This window comes from Sceloporus occidentalis, unplaced genomic scaffold (assembly GCF_023333645.1).
Source record: "Sceloporus occidentalis isolate IW3139 unplaced genomic scaffold, rSceOcc1.0.p SCAF_3, whole genome shotgun sequence".
NCBI lineage: Eukaryota > Metazoa > Chordata > Lepidosauria > Squamata > Phrynosomatidae > Sceloporus > Sceloporus occidentalis.
The window spans coordinates 57,595,790-57,616,408 of NW_028316983.1; the positions used below are offsets into that span (position 1 = coordinate 57,595,790).

The 20,619-nt window shown below is 38.9% G+C and overlaps 1 protein-coding gene across 2 annotated transcripts in view; it reads left to right on the forward strand.

Annotated features, from left to right (window-relative positions):
• The window catches only part of LOC149315984 (dual serine/threonine and tyrosine protein kinase), a 64,181-nt gene that overhangs the window by 2,193 nt on the left and 41,369 nt on the right, over positions 1 to 20,619 (forward strand). Inside the window, exons 1-2 of one of the 2 annotated variants that reach the window (XM_089514536.1) lie at positions 5,502 to 5,651; positions 19,004 to 19,392. In XM_089514536.1, coding sequence (XP_089370662.1) covers positions 19,126 to 19,392 — 267 coding nt within the window. In that variant the 5' untranslated portion in view covers positions 5,502 to 5,651; positions 19,004 to 19,125. Of the gene's footprint in view, positions 1 to 5,501; positions 5,652 to 19,003; positions 19,393 to 20,619 lie in introns of those variants that run through there. The other variant, XM_089514537.1, reaches the window with a different exon arrangement.

Below are 20,619 nucleotides of genomic sequence, written 5' to 3' on the forward strand. Positions count from 1 at the left end.
CCTGGAAACACCACAGGGTGGCCCCTCCACCAGCCCTTTAAGTCTCTTTTACACAAGAGCCAGTCTCACTGAGTTCAGTGGGGCTTCTTCCTTGAGTAAGGCTGGAAAAGGACTAAGGTCTTTAGGCTTGCTGCCATACTGCAGATTTAATGCACTTTGACACCACTGATTTTGTCCTATGGAATCCTAGGATTTAACTACAGTATTGTCCAAAATCCACAAAACTGCAATACAGTCAGCCCTCCACATTTACGGCTTTGACATTTGTGGATTTGATTATTTGCAGATTTGATTAATATGTTCTCTTTAAAAATCTCTAGGTCTTCCAGGGCAACGCTGCCTGAGGTTGACCATAGAGTCATGCTGGAAGACCTAGAAATTCCTAGAGAGAACACTTCTCTAGCCATTTGTAGGTCCTCCAGCATGGTTCTGTGGTCAATTTCTGGTGGGTGTTGACCATAGTGTTGTGCTAGAGGACCTAGAGATTCCTAGAGAGGTGTTCTCTCAGGTAAAAAAGTGGGTTTTTTGTTGGTGTTTTTTCCAGTTTCACAGGGGTTCTGTGCCCCTAACCCTAGCAAGTGTGGAGGCCAACTGTATCTTTATTTGGCCAGTCAAAAATGCACATTATATATGCTACAAGCTTTTGGAGTTCCACTGGCTCCAGGCAAAGGTGTTAAAAATCCTATAGAAGACAGAAAGGGAAAAAATTGAAAGTGTCAGGTATAGCCTTGCATTTGGTCAAGGTGTTGTGGTTGTTTTCCTCAGTTCAGATGATATGAAAGGGAGGAGGGACCCACATACATGAATACCCTGCATGAAACTGTTGACAAGTATACACTTGATACTTGAGGAATGTATTTGAGGAAGTAAGCTCAAGTCTACGAAAGCTCATGCTACCAACTTCTGTCTTTCAGTTAGTCTCCAAGGTGCTGTAAGATTCTTTTTCACATTGGCGCGTTACAGGCGCGCCTAAAGTACGTACCATGTACGTACTAGGGTTACCCGGGGGCTTCTCTTCCAGACGCCCCCAACTCTAGTATGTACACGGTATGTACAAAATGGTGGCGCCCATTCTAGATGGGCGCCCCATTAGGACATGACATCCTCGCATTGCGCGAGGGCACCTGGGGCGCCCTTTTCGCAGTGCAGCAAGGAGCTCCGAAACGGAGCTCCTTCTACGATTTGCGTCACTGGCACAGCTTTTAGACGGCTGCGCCAGCAACGCAAGGCAGAAAGGGGCCGAGTGGCCCCTTTCTCCTCCTCCCCGGCGCTGTCGGGTGTCCTTGGGGCATGAAGCTCCAAGGACACCCCTTTCCAGGCTGCAGGGAAGCAGCCTTTTGCCGCTTCCCCGCGGCCTGGAAAGCACCAGATCGGGGCCTCAGAGGCTGCCACTGTGGCAGCTGAGGCCCTGATCCAGCGGGGAAAGGGCCGGATACAGGCCACCCCTTTGAGTGGTCTGTAACGCGCCATTGATACTTGAAGTAGGCAGAGACAATGAAAGGGCTGAGATATGGGTGACCGAGTGATCTTCTGTCATCCATCAGAACTTCAGAGTGGCAGGTTTAAATTGGAATATGGTGTGGTAGTTAGCCTTAGGCATGCGTATGTACACAATACATACTCTTTTGGTTGTGCCTGCTCTTTGTGGTCAGACCCCACCTGGAATATTGTGTCCAGTTCTGGGCACCACAATTCAAAAAGGATGTTGAGGAACTGGAGCATGTCCAAAGGAGGGTGACTAAAATGGTGAAGGGCTTGGAAACCATGCCCTATGAGGAAAGACTCAGGGAGCTGGGGATGTTTAGCCTGGAGAAGAGAAGGTTAAGAGGTGATATGATAGCCCTGTTTAAACATTTGAAGGGATGTCATATTGAGGAGGGAGCAAGTTTGTTTTCTGCTGCTCCAGAGACTAGGACCAGGAACAGTGGATGCAAGCTACAGGAAAAGAGATTCCACCTCAACATTAGGAAGAACTTCCTGACAGTAAGAGCTGTTTGACAGTGGAGCACACTCCTTCCTTGGAGTGTAGTGGAGTCTCCTTCCTTCGAGGTCTTTAAACAGAGGCTAGATGGCCATCTGTCGGGGATGCTTTGATTGAGATTTCCTGCATGGCAGGGGGTTGGATGGATGGCCCTTGTGGTCTCTTCCAACTCTATGATTCTGTGTGGTGCTTGCCTCAAATTTTCATCTTACTTTTTTCCTTGAAAGAAGTGCTCTTCTTTTCTTGTAAAATAAACTGAAAGTGGCTGTCACTTCACCTTCATGACTGGTATTATTGTGGGGGTTGATATTTGTTAGTTTTCAATAATTCAGGCAGTTTTCACACATGCACCTTTCCTCTTTTTTTAGAATGTAACTCAGCAGCTGGCTTTTTTAAAAAAAAATCTTTATATCCTCCCTTTTTTTCCCTTCCACTCCCACTTATCCAAAATGAAAAATAAAAATAAATCCATGTCAACCAATCATTGCCAAACTAACATGTGAAGAATGTTCTCCCCCATCGCCAACATCTTAGGATGGGTAGCAGTAGAAAGAAGAAAGATGCATCACTCTTCTGGGATGGATTTACCACAATACAAGCTCTTGTGGGCAGGAGACTTAAATATTTACCTTCTGAGCAAACACTTGAAAAGGGACTGTTGGTGTTATAATGCTATATTGTATATGCTGACACATCTTACTGCACTCCAGCTTGCTTTCCCCCTAAACTGTTTCCCCATGGATCTAGTCTTAGTTGAGTGTAGTAGTAGTAGTAGTAATAATAATAATAATAGGATTTATTTATATACCGCCCAATCACTGGGAATCCGAGCGGTTTACAACAGAGGGGATAATAGACGCTAATAGTAAATGGGAAACAGTATTTGTTGAGATTGAAGGGAGCCAAAATGATTTGAACTGTATTGCACTGTGAAACTCATCTGAATGAAGCAGCAAATAAACATTTTGGAAGTTACATAGATGGAACTGAATACAGCCATGGTGTGGGTACACACTTAAGTTTTGTAAAAGAGGGATGGAAATGAAATGAATTCTTTGAGTGACAAAGTCAGTCAAAAGTTGGAGTGAAGTTGGAATATAGAGCCTGAAACTTAAGGTAATAAATTGTTTACTTAATAGGATTTTAGACTGGAACTTGTGCTCAATACAATTTATAGCTAGTTGAAACCACATTATTTAACATTTCTAACAAAACAAACAGAAAACCTTTCCGGTTGTTCATTTTCATCAATAGCCTAAATTTCAAAGGATCTGAAAGTCTTGCCAACTTATTTGTTGGAAGGCATTTTATGAAATGTCAAGCATGTAAATGGGTGGGAGTTACAATGATGGGTAGACTGTAATTTTGTGTGTGCTTAGGCTGCGGTCTTGTGATCCTAGGGAGGCAGGCACTTTTGGATCTTCACTTCACAGGGTGGAGAGAGAAAACAGGTCCAGTTTCTGAGTGTGGAGATCTGGCCATGGAGAGCCACTCCCAGATGCAGAAATGTTGACAGCCCTTCACCTGCCTCTCAGTTTTGGGCCTTTTGATGTTGGTAGAGCCCCCCCCCCCAAAAAAAAAAAAGTGTACTGTGAACATATTAAAGGCAATAGAGGGAAGTCTTTCCATTTCCCTGACAGTCCCACAAAACTACGGAAAATATAGGCCAGCTTGGTGGAATGAGAGCTCGCGTTGCTCATAACAGCTAGTAGTACATTTCATTGACAGCAGCACTTGTGGGTCTCTTTCACTAAGTCCTTTTTAAAAGTACCACATGACTTCCCTTCCCTTTCCTCCTTACTTAACTCTGAACTTGTGGGATTTTTTGGAAGGTTAATGGAGATAATAATTAAAGTATTAAAGCAAATAAGTTTCTTCAGTGTTTTGTGTTGGAATCAAGCCCTCTGGAATATCTTCAAATATACAAGGGAAATAATTGTTTTGATGTGTTTTAGGTGGATTTTTGTAGAACAGAAAGAAGAAACATATGGCACACCAGATATACCTAGGCTTTTATTTTATTGATTCTTATCTAGCCTGTTCCCCAGATTAGACTCAAAGCGGCCATTATCTCTTACCATTGGTTGTGCTAGCTAGGGATGCAAGCAGCAGTTCAACAACATCTAGAGGTGACACTTTTTCCTTGCTGTGTAGAACACTTTGAAATCAGTCAGAGAAAGGATGTACATGTACTGTATAGTAAAGTTCTTAATTCATTTCCATAACTGGACCTTGTTATATTGATAATTTATAAAATAATGTGTTAAACTTTGAAGACAGAACAAATGTACCCCAGTCCCAGATGTTTTAGTATTGTGTAGAATAGCATAAGCCTTCATTCCATTCCATGCTATGAAATCCATGTTTATAGGTGCCTCCATCCTAAGTTTCTGGATCCCAGTCTGACTGAACAATTAATATCTGGACTTACAGGATATGCACAGTACTTTTTTATTTGATTATACTGACAAACTGTGACTTGCTACAAATTTCAGAATGAGGAAGGGAACTGAATTGTACAAAGGGAAGATGTAACGTACCAAGCCTAGTGGATATAGTGCAAAACCATGGTGTGATGAATAATCTGAAATGAATTGTAAGGGGGTGCTTATACAGTATGTTTAATTCCTTGTGTTTTCAGAGGGGTGTGTGTGTGTGTGTGAGAGAGAGAGAGAGACAGAGAGAGAGAGAGAATTGTTCACAAATTTGGAAACAAAGCAACATGGTCATGTTATGGGTTCACACATGATGGTTTACATGGTCTAATGCAAGTAAATAGTCTTATCAAGTGGATATTGATCCCATGCTTGATCTGGAAATCCAACTTCTGCATTGAAGTGACTCATAAAGAACCAGAGTTGCAAGCATTAAATATCAGTTTGATTGATCTTTAAACACAGATAACCAAGCCCAGAGTAATTGGTAATGCTAATAAGCAGTGACTAGTAGTTTGGATTGTTATATGATCTGGTGCTGGGTATGAGGCATAGCTGTATCCAGAGTTGCTTGTAGTTGCACAATTTGCTTTGCAGTATTAAATGCTTCTCACTGTTAGAAGAAGAGCAAACAGTAAAGGTAAAAGATAAAGGTAGTCCCTTGACATGAATATCTAGTCATAACTGACTGTGGGAGGCAGTGCTCATATTCATTACTAAGCTGAAGAGCCAGCATTGTCTGAGGACTACTCCAGTGGTCAGACGGTTAGCATGACTGCACCGAATGCTGTTACTTTCTCACTGAGAAGTGATACCTATTTATCTACTTACATTTGAATGCTTTCAAACTGCTAGGTTGGCAGAAACTGAGACTAGTTACAGGTGCTCGCCCCATCATACAGCACTTGGGCCTTGAACTGCCAAACTTCCGGTGTCAGAATTGGCATCTTAACCACTAAGCCATTGCATCCATAAACAAACAGTACTCAACTGAAATAAACATCAACATTCCTTATTTAGATGTTCTCAAAGTTTAGTGCATTGAGGTTACATGTTTTGAACATTGATTTCAGGCTCTTACTACATAGAAGCATAGAATCATAGAGTTGGAAGAGACCACAAGAACAAACCAATCCCCTGCCGTTCAGGAATACAAAATCATAGCACTCCCGACAGATGACCATCCAGCCTCTGTTTAAAAACCTTCAAAGAAGGAGACTCCACCACTCTCTAAGGTAGTGTGCTCCACTGTCAAACAGCTCTTATCATTAAGGACATTTAGCTTGGATTCATTGCTCCATGTCCTAGTCTCTAGAGTGACAGAAAACAAGCCGGCTCCGTTCTCAATATGACATCCCTTCAGATATTTAAACATGAAGAAAATATAAAGTTTGATATATAAAAAATCAATTGATATGAAAAGTCAATCATAGTTTAATTTTTAAATTCTCCTGTTTTTACAACACATTTAAAGACTCAGTTTTGAAAAAAATGTGTAGCATTTTTCCATGAGATAAAAATAAAACACTTGGCTATGCTCTCAGGCTTTAGTTCTTTGAAAAAACACAAAAAAGGAAAAAAGGGATGATGACAGATGAAGGGAAACGGACATTTGAGCACCAGTTTTTAAAGTGACAGTGGGCCCGAACAGACAGGTCAAAATAAAGCTGCTTCGGGTCACAATGGAGGTATGCTATTTAAATTATGCATGCATCCTAAGAGGCAGGAATCCGTGCCAAAGCCACACTCCAGTCCTAAGGACTGGAGCGCAGCTTTGGCACAGCTTCTGGTCTCTTAAGATGAGTGTGTCATTTAAACAGCATACCTCTAAAGTGACCCGAAGCAGCTTTATTTTGGTCTGTCTGTTCAGGCCCAATGAGATCCTGCTGAAATAAATGGCTTAAATGCAAGACAGCCTCAATTGGAGTAAACTAATTGAATCAATTCCTGAAAGGTAAATCAAACTTTATATAAATCCCATTGAGACACTGGGTCTAACCATTTAATTTGCCTCATTGAATCATTGAATTTAATCATATGGTTAAAATGTATGGGATACATGTACACACACCTGAACATGTGAACATGTTACACCCATACTCAAGTCACTCCATTGGCTGCCAATTAGTTTCTGGGCAAAGTACAAAGACCTACATGGTTTGAGTCCAGGTTATCTATAGGATTGCCTTCTCCCATACAATCTGCCCCAAACACTGAGGTCCTCTGGGGAGGGGCAGTTGCTCCAGCCTACAAGAACCCAACTGGCAGCTGTTACCCAGATGACCTTCTCATTGGCCACCCCAAGACTGGAATGACAGCCGGAAGAGATCTGACAACTAAACCACCTGTCAGAATATAAAACACATTTGAAGACCTATCTCTTCTAGCAGGCCTATCTCTTCTAGCAGACCTACTTTAAACATGAATTTTATGTTTAATTATTGCCCTATGTATTATAAATATTGCATAGAGATGCAGCTTAATATGTGTATATAACACCTGTGTTTTAACTATGTTGCCTCGAGCCGTGAGGAGAGGTGGGTAAGAAATAAAATTATTGTTGTTATAATTATTATTATTATTTGCTTTATTTACATATAAATTGTACATTAAGTCACAATGGATACCTAAAACATATATCAAAATATAACATCTGGATTAAATAGCTGGTAAGAGCAATAATGTTTACTGTGCCAGAGTTACCTCTAAAGTAGCAAATAAGTGGTAAAATAATATTAATTTGTTTATTTTTTTTATTGAAATATTCGTATCCCACCTTATTTAATAAGATCTCAGAATGACATCTTTTAAAACCGGTTTAAAGAATTCAAAAGAATTAAACCATTTAAAGCAATAAAATATGTTAAAACAGTCTAAATGTGTATTCAGCTATTTAACAATTTAAATGAAATTAAGACAGTTTAAAACATATACATGTATAAATTGAATAAAATCATTAGACTCTCCAAGGCACGTTTTAACTTGGCATTGGAGTGAAACTAATGTCAGTATCCTCAGTAGGAGAGTATTCCACAACCAAGTGTCATAGAAGAAAGCCCTCTTCCATATTTGCATCTGTAGTCTATTCCCACTTTGGGGGAGGGGGTGCAGAGGAATTTATCATATGTTATTTTATATTCTTCCTTTCTCACAAGACAGGTCTTACAGCAGTCTTCATTCCTGGGGCGGACATATATGAAATAATTATTGCTTTAATTAGTTAGCACCAGGATGTATAGGGCTTTTAATGCCGCTGCCAGTAGCTTTAATTCAAAATGCAAATGTATTGGCAGCTACTATAAATGTATTGGCAGCTACTATAATTCCTACCAAAGCAATATCTTTTGTTCTCACCTACAGTCTAAGTGCCACATATTATACTACTTGCAGCAGCATCTCCAAGGGCACTTCCATGTGGGAGGCTTTGCACTTTTGTAAGGGAAATTTTTTCCTGTGTTTTTGGGAAATAATGGAAGTTTTTGGAAAAATGGGAAAAAATCAATATTAAGAAGCTTTTATTGTTGTAGGAGCATAAAATGCATTGTTTGGCACTATGGAGGGCTAGAAAAGACAATAAAAGTATTCAGTTTATCCAGAAAATACTTACAAATGGGATTTACTTTTTAAAATACAGTATTACTTGATACTTGTTAAAATGGAGCTACCAGGGAGCCTCTTTGTTTTTGCAAATTTTTGAAGAACAAGGTAAAGAACTAATTAAAAACAGAAATCATCCACATTAACAAAGCAGAGACAACCACAGTATTTTGTCCCCCCTTCCACAATGCCAAGCCAACATAAAGCAGTCATCCCCATAAAAGGAACTAAGAAAAGGAAACCCAAATCAGAAATTGAAACAATGTAAGATATTGTGAAGAATCTTACCTAAAAACCTAACTGTTACATAGTTTTTAGAAATAATGCGAGGAAAGTAAATATAAGAATGTCTTAAGTTAAATATTAATCATTATAAAATAAAATATCCTATAATTCATTTCCCCTCAGAAAGAAATGGCTTCAGGGAGCCCCCTCTCCTAATTTTACATTTTTTCCAGTTCTTTACATCTCTAATTATACTAGTCTAATCTGTATATTACCAACACATGAACTACCATGGCTAAATTACCCTGCCCAGGAAAGACTATCTGGTGCATCAGTTAAACAGTTACTACAAGCTATAGAGTCCACTTGGGCCTCCTGTGACAAAGATGAAACTGCTCCCAAGCATCAGTTCCTTCAAGGGGAATGCAGTTCCATCCAGGGCAGGTTGCTTATCCAATTCTTGAACTTGATACCACCAGTCCACAGAGCCTTGGTCTTGGTTCTCATCCAGTCCAATATATCTCAACCAGGCATTGGTCCACCACTTGCACAGCCCCAGGCAACTCCCAAACTCCTGTGACTGCACCCAGCAGCTTCATATAGATATCAAAGTGCATGGTGGATAAGATTAAACACTTCCTTTGCTTCCACACTATAATACCTGTAAAGATTAATAGGAATCCTCAGTGCCATTCCCTGGAACAGTCCTGTAGAAAGGAGCAGAACCATCAAATACAGTGCCTCCTACTCTCATCCTTTAGAGCCAATCAGTAGAATACCACGGTATAAAAAGGCTCCAAAAGATCAACTGGATACCACTACCCCTGTCTTTCATCTAGAGTACATTGTCAGTCAAGGCAACATATGGGTGTTTTCAGTACCACACACTGGTCTGAAGCCATACAGAAATGGGTGTACATAATATAGTTTGTCCAGGAATGTCTGAAGTTGTCTGGACAACACATGTTCAGACATCTCTGCCTAAAAAGTTTGGTGATTAGGTGGTGGGTCTCCCACATGTCTGTGTTAGAGTTTCTTGAACAAGTGAGAGATACTTCAGAAGAAAATAAACCTCCAAATATGTGGCCATTAAAAGCAGAAATAAATTCTTGCCCTCAAATAATTACATTTTGTTAGTCATCAAACATCCAAGCCAGTCTAGTACTCTATATAGGGAGAAAGGTGAAATACATTGAAATGCCCTTGAAACTATGGAATATGAATGTAGTTTGGGATTGACTCTAGATCCGTGATGGACTGGGAAAAATCTGGTAATGGTAAGTTAATCAGATCTTATTATGTCAACATTTTATGTTCTGTATACCACAATCTTACATAAACTCATGTATACTTACCACCCCTGTAATATGTGGTTGCTTATTTTGGCAGAGTATTAATGGTCCACATCACTGGTAAAGAGAAATTCTGTGGTTAAAGAAGTCTAGAAGTAAAGTTGTGCTAGGAGTAGAAGTGGATGTACTGCTGTGAATAGAATTGGTTTGTAAAGTTTTAGCCTCTAGAATGTATAGCACTGTGACAGAGACTTCCTTTCCACTGAACAGTTGCACTCAAGAGCAAACTGAAATGAAGACAACTGGGAATTTATTTATTTAATTTGTGTCCACCTTTCTCACAGCACAGAATTCTGAGTGATGTACTACATTTTAAAACACAATACAGTATTTAAAACTCTTAATACAAAAGTTAAAACAATTTAACTTTGATTTAAAAAATGCAAGTTAAAAATAGCTTTAAAAAGACACTTAAAACATAATAAAATGCAAAGACTACACTCAACACCACCCCATAACAAGCTTTGTCTGCTGCAGCATACCGAAACCAAATGTTTCATTAAATAAAAAAGTCTTAAATAAAAAACTTTCTGGTAGAAAGACAGCAGGGTCAACCGGACCTCCCAAAGGAAGGAGTTCCACAACTTGGGTGCAGCATAACTTGGGACAACAACTTGGAAGCAGGAACTGAGCTGTGAAATCTTTTCCCGAATGTAATCTGTAAACATACTCCACGAGATTCCTCTGGAATGAAGCAAAAAAAAATTTTTTTTTAAGTATTCCTATTATTACTGGTAGTCTAAGAATAGATCAAGCCTGAACTTCTTGGGAGCCAGCCAGGATCACAAAACTGAGGCTATCATATTTTGGCCACATCATGAGAAGGCATGGCTCATAATGTTAGGGAAGGTTGAAGGTAGCAGAAAAAGAGGAAGACCACACGCCAGATGGAGGGACTCAATCAGGGAAGTCATGGGCTTGAATCTGGTGGACCTAAGCAGTGCATAGGGAGTCTTGGAGATGTCTCATCCACAATGTCACCATGAATCAGGTCTCACTCGAGGGCAGTTAACAACAAATAATTCTAAACTCTTCTGTGCCTTCCCACGGTCCTCTGATTTCAACACCTTCCCCCCCCCCCCCCCAAAAAAAAGACTTTGTATAAGGAGGACTTAGATAAGAATGTAGCCTTATTAAACACAGCTGTTAAATGTGTCAGCTATTGTGGTACATTCTCTAAATAGTTGTGGGCATTCTTTTGTAAGGTAGTCAGTACTGGCCATGCTAATTCTTAATGTATATATTGATGATTAAGTTTAAAAAACTGAGTGAAGTTGCACAGTTGTGACTGTATACTTGTCACTTTTAAACAATTGCTTTTGATATAGTACTATGAAATGTAAATTGTTGATGGAGAAGTATGGCATTCAATCAAATGTGTCAAGTTATGGAAATCTTAAAAGCAGTTTCTTCTCCCACTCTCCAAAAAGGTTGTATAGATATTAGACTCCCCTCCCCCCCACCACCAATAGCTTCTCAAGTACATAGTTTCAGTACAGCTTACGGTCCCTTATAATAGATCATAACCTGGCATCCAGGGATTCTTGTGCTCTGTTGCTATTCCAACAGTTAATTTCTTTGTGGCTAAATACTATATTTCTACTCCCTCATGACTTTGGCCACATTAAGCTTTGCTACAGGCATCAATAGGCATCTGGTTATTTCCTCTTCCTCCTCCTCTTTAAATGTACAGAGTAAGGAACTATAATGTAATAAGTACTATTTTTCGATGTACAGAATTCAAATATTTATTTATTAGAGATTCACAGTTACTTATAATTTTATATTTATTCAAAATATGTTTTTACAAATGCTTTAATGTGAGGGGAAAAGCTGTATGCTTTTCTTGTTATAGCAGATGCTATTTATGCTATTCAGTTATCCTGTTCTCATAGGTTGAGCTCAATTAACTTATTTCTTCTTGAGAAAAACATAATTGGGGCCCATGTGCTTGGATACTCCCATCTGGGTACAATTGAAGTGCTGATCACATGTTTTTTCAACTGACGAAAAAGCGTTTCTCCAACAGATCCCTTTAGCATAAAAATTCTTGTTAGCTGCTGCACTCAAAGGGCCCCTTTCCTCAGAGCAGTAATAAAACTGGTTCTTAGAGTCAGCACCTTAGGGCCACTTTGGTTTGTTAGAATATGGTTCAGTTTCTCAACAGAAATAAACAGTTTTATTCCATCAGTAAACATTTTGACCACACTGAAATATTCTGGTTTTGTGCTATAGAACCTAAAAACCTTCTTGATGAGTCAATGGATACATAAAAGGCAGTTAAAATATTCATGAAGGATATTAATGACAGCCAGCTGTCTGTCTGGAGACTTGTTTGATGGCAGTGTTATGTCTCTCTTTATATATGCATTTAATAAAAATATATTTACTGACTGTTATGCAGTCAGACTAGATTACATATCACAGCATGGATGGCTTCTTGCAGCTTTGTAGCAGCTACAGGCCCAGACATTTTTAGACAACACCCTTGAATTCATTTTCTGGCTTTTAGTTATATTATGCTGACATAATGCTGTTTTAATGCAGAAATTCTCTCAGCAATTGGGTTTGGGCATTCAGTTGAACAAACTGTAATCAAATATGTTAAACAATTTATATATTAAAACAAAAATAACCTTTAAGTAATCAGTAGGTTTGACACATGCTGAATAAAAACCAAACTACTTGTGTTATTGTTAAAAAAAATTAACTGAGGGGATATAATATTGAGTAATTTCTGAAAACATTAAATTAGCAGTTCTATTCTTTGGTTTTCAATCTGCAGGATCACAGTTGATCTACAGCAGTGGTCCCCAAACTGTGCTCTTTAAGGGCTTTTGGACTTCAGCTCCCAGAATCCCAGACTATTGGCCAACATGGCTGAAGCTTTTCAGAACTGAAGTCCAAAATCTCTTAAAGGGCACAGTTTGGGGACCACTGATCTATAGTTCTGCGCTGTAAAGAAATTGACATGGTAGTAAGTAACTCTTAAAACCCCCAAGTCCATTTTTAAAGATAGTTGTGTTAGGTAAGCATGTTGTTTAGTATACAGTATCTGCATTTCAACTGTGTTTTCACTTCCATCGGTATCATTCATAGTAGCCATTGCTAGGAAATGACACACTATATAATAATAAAGGTAATCTTCTATCTGTATGGTCACATCATACTGTAGGAAAAGAAGTTCACATATCATTTGAATTTGCAGAGGGTTTAAAGCCATAATTCCAACATTCTCACTTCACCTTCATTTTGAATGTTGATTTTCAGGTTTTGTAGAAAACACAGCTGTGTAGCCTGATTCTGGGTGTAATTGGAGCTTTGCAGTCTGAATTATTGTTAGTAGTATATTTTCTGCCATTAAACAACCCTTTCTTTTAACCATATTTGTATTGCCCTGAATACAAAACACTACTGTGAAGCATTTTGGGAGTGGTTTGGAATAGAAACATTTCAAACAAGGTTCTTCAGTGTTGGAAATTAGTAAAGCAGATAGAAAATAGTTCTGTTTTCTGTTCAGCAGCAATTGTTTACACTTCTCTACACAGCACCTTTTGGAAATTGCTATGCTAGATCAGAAATGTAGAACAATATGGGTGAAATCCTTTTTCTTTAGACATTTGGCACAAACTACTCCTTATATAGGAATATTTGCAAAAAGTGGATCGGCAGAAGCCCAGTTCAGTACAAGAGGGAGAACTGCTGTTACTGTTGGATTCGATCAGAATTAATGCTGTAGTTGTATGCCATGTTTTCAGGAATAACTTTTGTTTAACTTGATGCTTCAGTGTTCCATTGAAATCAGTTTGAAAAGTTAATCAAGATTATCTTAAATGGAAATTAAACATAGGGCCAATGCATACTTCAGAAATAATCCAGTTTGAGATCACTTTAACTGCCCTGGCTCAGTGCTACAGAATCTTGGGAATTGTAGTTTATTGTGGCACCAGAACTCTCTGACAGAGAAGGCTAAATGTCTCGCATAACTACAGTTCCCAGAATTCCCTAACATTGAGCCAGGACAGTTAAAGCTGTCTCAAACTGGATTATTTCTGCAGCATATTTTGGACCATAACTAACTGTATCCAGTCTGTGGTATATTAAGAAATATTTTGTTGATATAGGACAAATTATTTAAACCATCTTTATGCCACACTTAGGTCTAATCTGCACTGCAGAAATAATGCAGTTTGATATGGTTTTAACTTCCATGTCTTAGTGCTGTGGAATCCTGGGATTTGTGGTTTGTTGTGGCAGAGCTCTTTGACGGAGAAGGCTAAATATCTCACAAAACTACAGATCCCAGAATTCCATAGCATTGAGCCATGACAGTTAAAGTGGTCTCAAAGTGCATTATTTCTGCAGTGCAGATTATACTTTAGAAAATGCAAAGAGGATTTTGAAATACAGTAGATACAATCTTAAAACATTAAGACTAAAAATAATACATGTGTGTATGTATAAAATGTGCACTATATAGATGTAAAACAAATAGTTGTAAGTACAGTACAGGACTTTGTGCCTGACAGGCTTTATACAGTCTAGCCATAATAGTGTGTGGATACTTGTAATGCTAATTTTGCCCACAATCCCCTTTATGACCTTTTCTTACTCACTCTCTTTTCTAGAGCCCAGAAAAATACACACAGGCGGGTTATAGACCGCCGCTTTGAGGCGGTCTGCCGCCGCTGCCGTTTGCTCCGTAACGGAGCCGTCGCAACCACACCGCGCGGCTCCCTTGCGGAGCAAAAAAGAAGCTCCAAAATGGAGCTTCTTTCTGCGGTGCCTCTGTGACGTTGCGAGGCACCACTGGCGCACTCGCGACATCACAGGCGCCGCGACACGTTCGGACGCACAGCGTTCGATACGTAAAGATGGCGCCGGCCGTGTGGAACAGCCGGCGCCATATTGTACGGACAGAGTCCGTATTAGACCCAGGGGCGTCTAGAAGAAACGCCCCTTTTAAGTGCTGGTTTGTAACCGGCCACAGTTTCAAGGCTGGGAGGTTTATGCCCTGTATACAGTTTGGGACCTGTTCCACAATGGGACAACTACCACAACAGAGCAACTAATCTGTGCTTTGGGCACTGGTCATCAGAACTGGTATCAAATAATACAGATAGAATTATTCTTAAAAAAAACTGCTTCAGATACAGGAATATCCTCGCCCACTTACTTTTTTTGAAAACGTGTGTCTCTCCGACTATATATTCCAGTGATGGCGAATCTATGGCACGCATGCCAGAGGTAGCACTCAGAGCCCTCTCTGTGGGCCCATGCTGTCAGTCCCCAGCACAGAGTTTGCTAGAGTTTGTTATAGAAAGCCAGAGGGACATGGCACTTTGCAATAAATAAGTGGGTTTTGGGTTGCAGTTTGGGCACTCGGCCTCTAAAAGGTTCACCATCCTAAAGGCCAAATAGCATGCATACTGTATATACTCATGTATATGTCTAGAAATTTAGGTCAAAAAATTTATCCGAAAAAACTGACTTGGGTCAATATAAGTATTGTATCTTAACTCTTATTTAAAAGAAAAAAAAACTGGTGAAAAGCAAGAGTTTAATATGTGAAGCACTGACCCCCTCTACTCTCTCATCCATCCAGTTTTAAGAGTAAGCACAAAGAGTTACGTCTTCTGGAATTTTCTAAGTTCTTTGACATTGTTTTGCTTTGCTTCATCCTTTAGATCCTTTGCTCTATGCCCCTAAGTTTTATCCTTGACTTATACATGGGTCATAGCAAAATCCATAATTTTAGCCTCAAAAGTTGCCCTCGACTTATACATGAGGTCAACTTATCGTCGAGTATATACAGTATATAATTGTCTGCTAGAAGAAACATTTGGGAAGCCAACGCTTCATATGGCAGGATGGGAAGCAGAACTTTCTCTTTCAATTGATTGTTAGACCTGGGGAAATATATGGACTCATTTACCATTTAAAGTAGGTCCACTGCCATTAAAGAGAATCCATCAATGGTATCTCACCCCAGTCAAATTGGCTCGTATGTTTACCAATGCTAATCCAAAATGCTGGAGGGGTTGTGAAGGTAGGGGAACCTTTGTACATATGTGGCTGGATTGTCCCTTACTGCATGAGTATTGGACAGAAATTTTACAACTTCTGATCTCCAACATCACTAAACAAAGTATACAGTTATCACCACTCCTGCTCCTCTTCTCCATTTTTATGAATGAAAATAAAGCCCTGCAGCATAAAGAATTTATTAGTTTGCTTCTGGCTGTTGCCAGGCTTGAGATAGCCAGGAACTGGAAAACTGGAAAGTTGAATATTGCAGGATGGTGGACTAGACTCTGGGACTGGAGAAAATGGCAGAGAATAACAACAGAGCGAGAGGCTTACACTATGGATTGACCTTTCATAAGATTTGGCACCCATTTATTGAATACATCCAGCAAGATTTAGTCTCTAGGCATCCCCCAATTTTAGCTAAATTTTTATGGAAAGATGTCTTTCAGGATCCCTGAACACACCTTTTATCTTTAACTTTCAGGGCCTTACCTGGGTTATTGCCTGTATTTATTTTTGATGTGGTGTACTGTTTGTTGTCATGTTTTGTTTTAGAATGTATTAATAAAATTTAAAATAATAATAATTTTGCCCACAATGATTTTCTGGGAAATGCTCTTCTCTAGAATAACTATTTGATCACATGATCTAAAAGAAGGGGAGATAGTTCCCCACTAGAGGATTGATATCTACTTAGTGGTCAATAAGTAAAAGCAGAAAAATGAAATTCAAGCTTTTTCAAACTCAGGCATCACATGTAAGTCTTCAGTCATCTTACCAAGAAATCTGAATGAAAATGTATAGGATTGACATCTGTATAAGATTGGCATCAAGTGTGTATATAATCTGGGGTTTAAAGCCTAACATCTTTCCCTACTTAGATCAGCTTTTCCTTGCCGTAATTTTTCTCACCATATTGTATTCAGCCATCACAGCTTTGGTACCATTTGTTCTCTGAAATCAGATGTCCTCGTGTCAACCCTCGGTATTCATTTTTGACATTTCTTTCTGAAAATTTAAATATTTTCCCCATATTGTATTCAGCTATTTAATCATTACTACATTGCTTAAAACCATTGTAAGGGTTATACAGGTGCATCATCTTATAATGGAAGCAGAGAAGTAATCATTAACACTATCTTATAATGCAGAAGAGAAGCAGTAATTAAGTCTCAGTCTATAATTTTAACTCTGGGAAGTTAACTTCATTTTGGGATGGGCAGACAAGAGCAAGTATTCATCAAAAAGATTTATTTGGGGTGGCTGTAACCAAAGAATGCAATGAAAAGTCTGAAAAGATCTTGACCACCTGGAGATTGGGCTGTGAAATCACAAGTACAGTACAGTTTAGAGTAAACAGATGAAAAATAATATCCATGATTAATTAACATACGAATTTATAAAGTTGGACAAGATGTGGCAAAAATAGCTTGGGATGATTTTTCTGTCTTTGTACTGAAACCTGGAATCAACCAGTAAAGCTAAGTAGTGGGAGTTTCAGGACTAATGAAAGGAATAGTAATGCTAGATACAGCTCATAATGAAGCTATGGAATTTGCTCCTGGAAGATTTACTGATGGACATCTGAACAACTGTAAAGAAGGAGTTAGACAAAATGCACAGAGGCTATTAATAACAGCTGTTTGTGGTGTATATATATTTTCTTTAGTATCAGAGGCAGTATGCCTTTCAACCCTATTTTCCAGGGGACACTAGCAGGATGCTGTTGTGCTGCCATAGGCATCTAATTGTTCACAGTTAGAGCAGAATACTGAACTATAGTTCTTTGGTCTTACAGAACACAGCACATGTTTATATTTGTGAACCCCTGCAAACAAGCCAGATTAATATAAAAACAAGAAGAGTTAATGCTAGCTTTATGTTACCCGAGTTGTCAGTTTGTAGGATTAGCACTGAGAGAGAACTTCTCAGTATTAAATGTTCTGGGATCTTTTCTAGATGAAAGGTGGCATATGTTTAACATTTAGAAATCAGTATAGGAGAAAATTAAAATTGGCATTTCGGCTCCTTGGAAGATTAGTGAAGACATGACACTGGCTCCCTGCTAGCCCTGATTTGAGAATATGAGATCCAGTCTTAGGAATGTATTTTCCCTCCTGTGTCTTTTAAGTGATAGTAACAATTGCTGAGAAGAACCAGGGTTTGCCTGACACAGCAGTTGGAATATTTCTTCAATCTGCTAATGGAAAGGAGGGAATTTGTTTTAAAGAGGGAAGAGTGTGGTTTCTCAAAGTGTCTTACAAAAGCTTTCCTTAACTGCTGTTAGCTGATCTGTCAGTACACTGGCCTTAGCCTAGTTGCAAAATTGTATTGTGTATCAAGGAAATTGGCATCTTGCTGCAAAGGTAACTAATGTGTTCTTGTTGCTTAAGGTTGATGTTTCCCGTTCCAGTTGAATTAAAGGAATTGTCTGAGTGTTATTCTTTTGTAATACACTTGGCTGCTCTGGCTGTCCTTCCTTGAACAAGACATTTCAGATGTTATAATTCTGCTTATACACAAGTACAGGGTGCCTGTTAAAGGTGTCTTGCTTTGAATTCTTACATGAGAATAAGTTAATATAATTTCAGTTAAAACTGGGCTTTTGGTATTTAGAACCAACACTTGTATCAAGTTCCTGATCTGTCTTTGGCCAGATGGAGACAAAGATTGTGGATTTTTTTGTCTGATACAGAAATGGACATCTTAGTCTATAGTTCTGAGTGATGTACACATGTCTGAAAGTGTTTATAGTGTTTGATCTCCATTTATTATGTGCATCAATCACAGCTTCAGTACCATTTTTTCTCTGAAATCAGATGTCCTCATGTCAATCCTTGGTATTAATTTTTGACAAATGGAGTAGACTCTGTAATTTCTAATTTCACTTTTAAATCTAGATTATATTGTCTGTGGTGGTGGTAGTAATGGTGGTTTATGTAATATTGCATACACTTTGTCTCACAAATATCTAAACCAGTGATTCTCAATTCTTTGATTTGCACTGCATTAGGAAAAGATCTTTACTGATCTTTTTTGCAAACTAAAGACACAATATTTAGAAATTTGGCAGCAGCTGTTACTGCTGCTGCACTGTTTGCTGTTCACCATGCAGAAGGAAAAAGAGAGCCCTGGTATCTAGCACTCTTTCATGTATCACCTGGTACTAGAAGCCCTGGCTGTTTTTTTCATGAGTATATCTTCGTTTTGAATGTTTCTGATATTCAGTGTAGTTGGAAAGTTACCAACCTGGCCTAGTTATCAACACCCATGCAAAAGTCTATTTTAAGGTTAGGAGTTGGTCTTTCAGGGGAGAAATCTGTAGAAATTCGATCCAGTAAATAGAATTGCTAATAAAGATTCTTTTTCTTTCACTCTTTTAGGGCAGCTGAGCTCAATTGCCTTTCCCCGACATGAGGAGGAGTACCTCCAGCTGACAGTAAGCTGTCATCCATGCCTTTTAATCTTTGGTCAGAACTGTAATGCCAAATGCCAGTTGCTCAACATGCTCTTGGGGGAGAGACTGCTGCCTACCACCAAAATCAGCAGTGAGGAGAACTGCAAGAGGCGTCGAATTCACTTCACACATGGAAGACAAACACGGATCAGTTTAGCTTTACCTGGACAGTATGAATTAGTTCATAACTTGGCAGCTCATCAAGGTAGATGGGAAACAATACCTGAGGAAGACTTGGAAATCCATGGGGATAATGAGGATTTGGCACACCAGATTGCAGAGCTGGAAGTTACACTGAATCACACATTGTTGCAGGTACTGATGAAAACCAGCATGTGTGTACTTAACTGTTTCACTTGAACCAGAATGTCAGCTTTGCCTTGAAGTTTTGAAAATGAATTCTGTATCTCTGCTTTGATTGTCAATGAGTAAATTCTACAGAAAACCAGCTAACTCTAGAAATTTGAGAGAGTTTGCCTGTACTAAATATGCTGAGTATGGAACCCAAGATCTGTTTCAGTATATAGTCTCTCTTTTTCTTTTTAAAGTCCATCTGCCTACTCTTCCTGTAACTTGCAGCAGAGAAAGTTTTAGTGGAGGGGAATGATGATTTTCACCTTTCTCTTGATTTCAGCAGTGCCACTTGCTTTACTTCCAGCCCTCTTCCTAAACTTATACTGAGATGGTAATCCCTTCAGAATTAATTCTAAATATCTTAGGGTGAAGACAAATCTAACATAAACGCAGTGCTCACAGCAACAGCCACCTTGGATCTTATATAAGGAGATAGGTGGGATATAAATTAAATAAATGAAAATTAAATCAGCTTTTCTCTTGGTTTGCAGTTGAAATGACAGCCAAACTTAACCAGTGGCTCTTGAATGTGTCTTGGCCCTCTGTCCTGAATGGGGTTGGGATTAGCTTTAATGAGTAGACCTGATGCAAAATTTGGAGGGGGAATAATTTTTGGCAGCTTTGAAAAGGGCCAGCTAGCTAGCCTCAGGCACTCCCAGCCTGCAAATCAAAGATACATACCATTTGAACCCAGTAAATGAGCTTTTGAAGCATTGCTCTAAATGATTGTTTCTGTTTTTCCCCAAAGTTCTCTAGTGAATGGTTGTAATTCATATTAAGGAAGCTCTCTAAACCTAAGTAAAATAGATGCTGTGTTCTTTTAATCCATCCTTTACTTCAAAGTCAAAACATTTAAATACTGTGTTCTCTAGCTGAGAACTGGTGTACTGTAGGTAGTGTTAAATAAAAGTTTCTTTGACTTAGAATACTTTATGAAAAAGCATGTTCATGGTACCAGAAGCTCTGCCTGTTTATTCTTGAGTATATCTTCGTTTTGAACTTTTCTGATATGCAGTGTAGTTGGAAAGTAGGCTCTAAAAGTGTTGGCTTTGGCTTTGTATATTTCTACCAAATATGTCTTTCCTTGTTTATATAGGTCAGCTAATGGGAGGCAGCTCAAATGTCTTTCGTAAACTTTTCAAACTAGTGACAAAGATTGCTTTGTTAAGTTCCAGATACATCTAGGGC